The 7040-nt window shown below is 41.9% G+C and overlaps 1 protein-coding gene across 3 annotated transcripts in view; it reads right to left on the bottom strand.

Moving 5' to 3' along the window:
• Positions 1 to 3134: 3134 nt before the first annotated feature.
• ADCY5 (adenylate cyclase 5) overlaps positions 3135 to 7040 on the bottom strand; it is a 215419-nt gene continuing 211513 nt past the window's right edge. For all 3 annotated transcript variants that reach the window (XM_084524658.1, XM_084524660.1, XM_084524659.1), the window contains exon 21: positions 3135 to 5710. In XM_084524658.1, the coding sequence (XP_084380784.1) occupies positions 5582 to 5710 (129 nt within the window). In that variant the 3' untranslated portion in view covers positions 3135 to 5581. The remainder of the gene's footprint in view (positions 5711 to 7040) is intronic.

Below are 7040 nucleotides of genomic sequence, written 5' to 3'. Positions count from 1 at the left end.
TCAGTCTGATTAGCTTAAATGAAAAAAACTAATGGGAATATTGTTCTTTTTTTTCTGGCTTTAGGCTGTTTTGTGCTGGGATAGAACCTCACTGAGAGAGACTTGTGTTCAAAGGAACAGTCATACACTCCTAAAGTTTGTGAACAAACAGCAAACACCTAACATGTACAACACAGAATAGCAGCAATATACTACTGGCATCGGTTACATCGGCCTTATTTGTGGCAGTTAGATGATGGTTGGTTGTGATGCTCCATAATACATAAATAGATCGTTATAGGTGGGTTTGTGTGACCTGCAGTAATGTAAGGATTCACTGAAATCTTGAGAAAAAGAAGAAAAAAAAAAAAAAAGGCTTTAATATAGGGAGGTTGTCATGCTGCTTGTGGTGTCGGATTTGGGGACTGGCAGAGTTTTGCTGTGCTCTGAAGTGTTGCTCTAGACAAGTTTCCTGGGGTACCTTTTATCAAAACGTGGTGTGTGCTTCAGTAAGCTATTTAGTCAGACTGTGACCAAGAAGAAAGGAGTTAGAGTTTTTCAAAAGGTAGTTTTAGTCAAGAAAATAGGGTAAAACTAAGAAGAATTAGAGAATGAAATTGTAATCCAAAGTGAACAGAAGTTGTATTGCATTTTTCATAATGTCTTGTTTCTGAGACTGGTGTTTAAGAGCAAGACCATGAGGATAGCCCAGGTGTGCTGCCCCCACAGCTGGTGTTGCAGAAAACGTGCTTTGCAGCTAAGCCTCTTTCCTCCCACTTTGAGCCAGTGGAAAAAAATGTATTCGTGAACGTGGTCTGATTTTGTTTTGGGAACCAGGAAAGTGGGGAAGAGACATGGAGGAGGTATGGATGCAAGCATACACGTCTTAGGGATGTTTAAACCACAAATACTTTAAAGATCCAAAAGAATAGAAATCAGCCTTTGCTTAGCGCAGGGAGGTTTGCCTGCCTTCCCCTTTAATGCACCTCCATGAGTGCTGGTCACCAGAAAAGGTGAAAAGCAGTCCTTCAACACTTTAAGTCAATGGCTGAAAAGTATGAATATTCGCTTTTAGGTATAAAACCAGATTTCATCTTGCTCACAAAGTCTAGAACGAGCGTCCTGTCTGTCCTTTCACTTCGCCCCACTCAATAGGCAGGGAGGCTATTTTCTGAACTCCTGACGGACTGCTTCGCTTGTAACTCCTGCTGTTGTGCAGATGCAGACGTTTCCGTTGTCTCATTTCTCTGGTTTATATGTCAGCAGATAACCATGTTTGTATTCTGAGAGTCCTTCTCTTCCTCCTGCTTCTAAAGATGCCTTTTTGAGGACTGAAAGCTCTGCCGCAACATGTGGAGGCACGCTACCGTTCTGGTTACGCTGGCATTAAGCTAACCGCTGACTAGCAGGTAAAATGAACAACTGCAGCTGTTGGTGCAACAGAGGACAGTTGTGTCTTTGTTTCTGTGCTTGTTTTTACGGCACTGATAAAAAATCCCTCCTCACAATGACAGGTTGGTGTGTGCTTGGTAAATACGGCTGTTCTTCATCACTTGATACTGCTATGTGCTAAAAACAGGGCTTTAGCTTGACTGTGATATCAGGACTTGCTGACATTTTGCATAAGATGAGAAACAAGACGTGCCAGACCAGGTTAGAGGTGAAACTGAAAATTCCCAGGGTTTTCTGTTTGCTAGTAAAAATCCAGCATTTGGAGAACCTTCTAGTTCAGCTCTTCCCTGCTGGCATGACCAGATGCGAGAGTTAGACTTGTAGAGATGAATTTATGGGCGATGAATGCTGTCTTCTGCAACGTGATTTTATTTTGAATCGCACAGGGCTGTTGGTAGTTGATTTTTCTGTGGAATTTAGTGGAAGCGGAGCCCCCTGCATGCCACTGGATGCCCGGTTCCTGTTGTCTCTCCTGTCCCTCAGGCACAGGGCCCGTATTTCATTCCCAATCCAACAGCAGTGGCCCTCCAAGGCGAGGCGAGGCACCAAGCGTGTGTGAGCAGTGGTTTCTGTGGGAGCTTGGGCTCCAGGGCTGTGCCATGCAGGGGGAAAGGAGTTTGTGGTTCGGTCGGGAGGCCTCCCGTGGGCCTTTCAAGGGAGCCCTCGGAGTGAGGAGCAGCCTAGGAGCTCCTGGCAGGGGCCTGCCTGTTGCCTGCTCTGCTGTGGGTGTGTGGCACTGCGCCAGCTGGCCAAACCAGCGATTAATTGTGCTCATCTGTAAGCTGTGTCTGTGCTTATCTGCAAGCCGCCACCTGGCTGAGGCTGCATGGGTTTGCTACCAACAGATGGCAGTAGGTGTTCGTGTCTGGAAGTGCGTTTAAAGCAAGAGCTGGGGCCAGCTGCTGCCAGCCCTCCAGGCCTTCTGGCTCTTGGTGCTGCTCTGGCAGCTCTCAGCTGGGCCCAGCGGGTCTAGCAGGGCCTGGCCACCATGCTGAAAGCAGAGCTCTGGGGACAAGTGGGGCGTTAGGGGATGGTGAAGTGCTCAGGGACGAGAAGAAAACCATGAATTTCTGAAAAAGTTGCAGAAAAAGTTGCTCTGCCTCCCCTGAGTAAGGTGCTGTGTCTCCTTCAGTTGAAAAACTCGTAACAGAAATGGTCAAGAGAATGGAAATTGGTTTGTTTTGTTTTGCTTTTAGCTAGTATCTGCCAAATTAGCCTTTTTCAGACTGCATCCTAGGCTAGCTCTCCGACATCTCCCCCACCCCAGTCCAAGCTTTTAGGTTTAGCTGGCAGACTTGGGGATTTTTGTCCTAAGCCAATTTTGAATGCTCTTTTTAGCCCCCTCCACGTATGTTCAAACCAGAAATGCTGCTGTCCTCAGGAGCACGCAAAATTACTGTGTTGTTTTTTTTTTCCTCTCAGCTATCCCTAGTGCTAGCATGGATTTGTCAGCTGTCCTGAGGCCGATGTTTCAAAATAAGCAGGTACACAGCAGATGTGTGCGAGAGGGAAGCCGGGGGTGTTCACCGTGCAGGTGAGAGCTCGAGGAGCTGGGACTGGGCTCTGCGTAGGAGCGGTGTGGTCCCAGTGGGCATCCAGTGCTAGCCAAGAGCTGACTGTTTCTGTGTGGAAACCGGGTGTATTTACACAACGTCTGCCTATCTCCTCACTAGCCAGCTGCATCTAAAATAAGACAGAGACGCTTTACCAGTGAAACAGTGTTTAATATAGTTAAATTACTTAAATAGATTTCAATTTCCATGGGAAATCATAACTGTATCCATTTTTGCAAGATCCAGAGTAAAGAGTGTGTGAATACCCCTTGAAATGATCATGACACACTGTCAACAATCACAGCTAGAGATACCGGGGACTTGAAATTTCATTGACAACACAACTTCATAAGATGAATCAAAAGGTAAGAAGACCGCAGACTTTCATAAAGCAGAAAGCAAACCTAAAAATGAATTTGTGGCAGGGAGGGAATGGAACTCAGTGAGGGAATAAAAGGGGTGGAATGGGGAAGAAATGCGTAATGGCGTGATGCAACTTAAGTATTTTGCAAACTAGGAGGGATGTAAAGGAGCAAAAGTATAGTACAAGGGCAGACTTGGCAGTTTTACAGAAGTCAATATACTATACTTTTCAGAGATGTTTCCTAGTGGAAGGGGGAAGGCAAGGGGCGATGCCATTTAAGCTCGTGCTTAAATGGCTTAATGCTAGGGTTATGCTTAGCAATATGGCAAATTAATTAAGACAGGCCCATGGATTTTCACTTGTTCTTGTTGTCAAGTAGGAAAAAAAATAAATTACCACCACAGTGCAATCATTAAGCTGTTAGTACTACAATAATTCTGCCCTGAGAAGAGTGGAAAAGAACTTTATTAAACGTCAAAAGATTGGAGTCACTTTTAGTGCTAGCCAAATTCAATATCAAAACTCTCCCCTCATAGAATATAAAAAATAGAGCTTTTAAATTCTTTTCTTTTTTAATAAAATATCAAGGGATTCTTCTTTAATAGCTAAAAAAGGTACATAAATGGTAACAGTGAACTATTCATAAACCCCCACTAGTGATAAAGATGTCCAACACGATATCAATGGCACTGTATTTTAAGGTTGCTCACCTCATACACATTTGCCATCAAAACCTTTTTTTGAAGATCGCCTAACTCCTCGGAACTGAAAATGTGTGACTCAGTTTAAGTAAGTGCTCTCTACAGGAAAGTCAACTTGATGCTGCAGTACATAGTTCTTTGTAATGTCAAATGGCAGTTACAATATCAGACAACTCTCATATCGTCAGGATTCTATTAATCCAGCTCTGAAAAATAATTATTTATTTTTTTTTTTTAAAGAAAATTTCAAATAATCTTTTTTCTTATAAGAGTTCCTGTTACAGTTAATTAGAAGATTTGCTTAGAGCTTTTTAACTTGCTTGACAGATACTGTCTCATTAGCTAAAATTAATAGGTCCTGTTTCCATTTGTTAAGATGCCACCCTCTATATGAATGCTGCATTGAACAACTGTGTGACTACTCTTTTTTTTTTTTTTCCTCTTCTTTGGGGTTGTAGATTTTTCTGGATTTTCTTTTAAAATGCATCTGATCCAGCCTGGAAACTCACCTGTTGTTGTTCGATTGTATAGTGATAATCTGAAAACTGCCAAGTCTGTGTTCAGAGTATTATGCACAAAAAACTACACAAAAGTCTAACAGGTTATATACACCTCCCAACACACCTCGGTGTGGTGTGGACAGCCTGCCTTCTAATTTATATATAATTTACAAAATATAGAATTTGGTATTTCTGTTAGATCTCCATGTTTTCAATATTACAAAATAAAAAATACAAAAAAAAAAAAAAACACAACAAATTTCAGGGGAGTTCCCTTCCCCCCCAGCGTCTCTTGTTTACATCTAGTCTTTCCCATGTAAACTGATATATACCAAAGAAGAGCACAGAAGACTTTTTAATAAATATGTTTGTAGATCCATCATTCTTTATCTTGATCTTCCCCTTCGCAAGATGTGCCAGCTCCACTCCGCAGAGCAGTCATTTAGCCATGTAAAAGAAGGGAAAAGAGAAGGCCAGAGCTAAACGTCTTTTCACACTAAAACATTAATGATGCCATTCTAAAAGGCCTTTTTGTGTGTTGCAATGGTGGGTATCAATTTTGAAAGCCCATTCAAAACAGCTAATAAAAGCACAGTGGTACACTTCAAATAGCTGGCAGTATGGGATGGAAACATTATGGCAGTGCAAATCCATTCCAAAATAATGCTTTGTAGTGAATCATACATTCCTTCAACCAAGTAAATGTTGTGTTGCGTCAATAAATACTTAAATAGCTTCTTGTATCATCCTGTGGTAGCAGCCTCTTTTAAAGATTCCAAATTCTTATCTGTGAACGCCGTAGTACACATCTTTGGTTGATTTAGCACTCAGCCAGGAACAAATTGAAGATGGTTTCTGTTGATTGCATTTCATGATAGGTGGCCAAAGAGTTTGCTGATACCAGTTCTAGAGTCGCTGTGTGAAATTTCAACTGCGTTGCATTTGTAAGATTCACTGCCGAAAAGTGATTCTTCTCCGGTTCACAACCTTCTGTAATGCAAATTCCATCTCTGAGCGATGCTGCAGTTGGCGCTAACTGACCGGAGGCCCTTCATTTAGAAAGTAGGTGGTCATTTCTCCTTTGCCTTTGACCTTAATGACCCCTCGATATTCCAGCTGGTAGTTGTTGGCTGCTAGAACCTGGTACATGTCTGTGGTTACCTGCAAAATAAACAGGAATAAGTGTACGCTTGTCGTGCTTTTCATGCAATCTTTTCACTTGCTTCTGGAGTCGTCCTCAGGTAAAATTAAAGTAGGATCAATTGTTTTGTTTCTGAGTTGACTTTTTCATATCAATCACTGACTAAAGAATTGGCACAAGTTGCAAAACAAACTCAGACTTTTAAAGTCGAGAAACTACAGAAGCCGCACGGAGTACGGTATTTGAAGAGAACCATATTTTTCAAGGAGGTCACAGTATAAAAAGAAAGAAATGAGTCACATTTTTTAAGATGCACCTGGTAGTTCAGGATACTCAGCTGCACTCATTATGTCACCAAAGAGGTAGTAGGAAAATGGGTTAAAATACTTCAAAAGTCCTCAAAAATGGCTTTAAAAATTTACATAGTGGATATATAATTCAGGAGTCATTCAGGGGGCCGTTTTATGGAGGAGAAGGTAGTGGGCAATGAGAAAGAGACAACTAACGGAACCCTAGCCAGCATCCAGAGCCTCTGGGCAGATGCCATTCAAAAATAATTATGCTGCAGAATAACAGAATGTTAAAGGCCAGATTTCATGAGCTGTTCAGGGCCTAACGAGACAGCAAGGTGTAGCATAGTGTTTTCTGGAGCCTAAGTAAACAAAACTGAACTTTTGGGTAAATCATTCCTCCCAGCTATCTAATTTGCAAAATCCTATCAAGCACCTTAACTAACCTCACCCCAAGCTTTTGAAATACAGCACTCAAAGTGCTTGAAGTTATTAGACCCACTGACAGCTCCATCACTTGTACTTTTCTCTCAGTTTCCCAGTACCTGGCTGTTACAGCAGATGCTATTCAAAAGCAAAACAGAACAGACAACAACAACAAACAAAAACAACAACAAAAAATCTTTGGGAAGTCCAATTCTGCCCTGTCTGAGTCACTCATAAACACAAACTCTAAGTACTTCACTAGCAAATGGACAACGTAAAAACAGCAGCAAATTCTTGCTAAATCCTATCTCTTCTATGGTGAATCCTGTCTGACTTTGTAATTTCTCATCCTTTTTCAGGTGGTTTTAAATATTTCCAGTTCTGGCTTCCTGCTGCTGTCATGTTGTTGCACTGATTTGCTTAACTCAAATGAAAGTTGTTCAGGGACTGTCTTGTGGGAAAGTTTAAAGGGCATTGGATAAATACTGATCAGTTAACTGACAGCTTACTTGGATGGAGATGGCATGGCTTCCCCTCTTGGATTTTACCTCAGTTACTCATTATTTTTACATCCCTTCAGTATTTTCCTAGGGAATGACAATCTGTAAGTGGGCATTGGCTCAGCAAGAGCAGG

This window comes from Aythya ferina (assembly GCF_964211825.1).
Source record: "Aythya ferina genome assembly, chromosome: 6".
NCBI classification, from domain to species: domain Eukaryota; kingdom Metazoa; phylum Chordata; class Aves; order Anseriformes; family Anatidae; genus Aythya; species Aythya ferina.
Note: the sequence above shows the minus strand (reverse complement) of the source record. Positions and strands in the feature narration are given on the sequence as shown.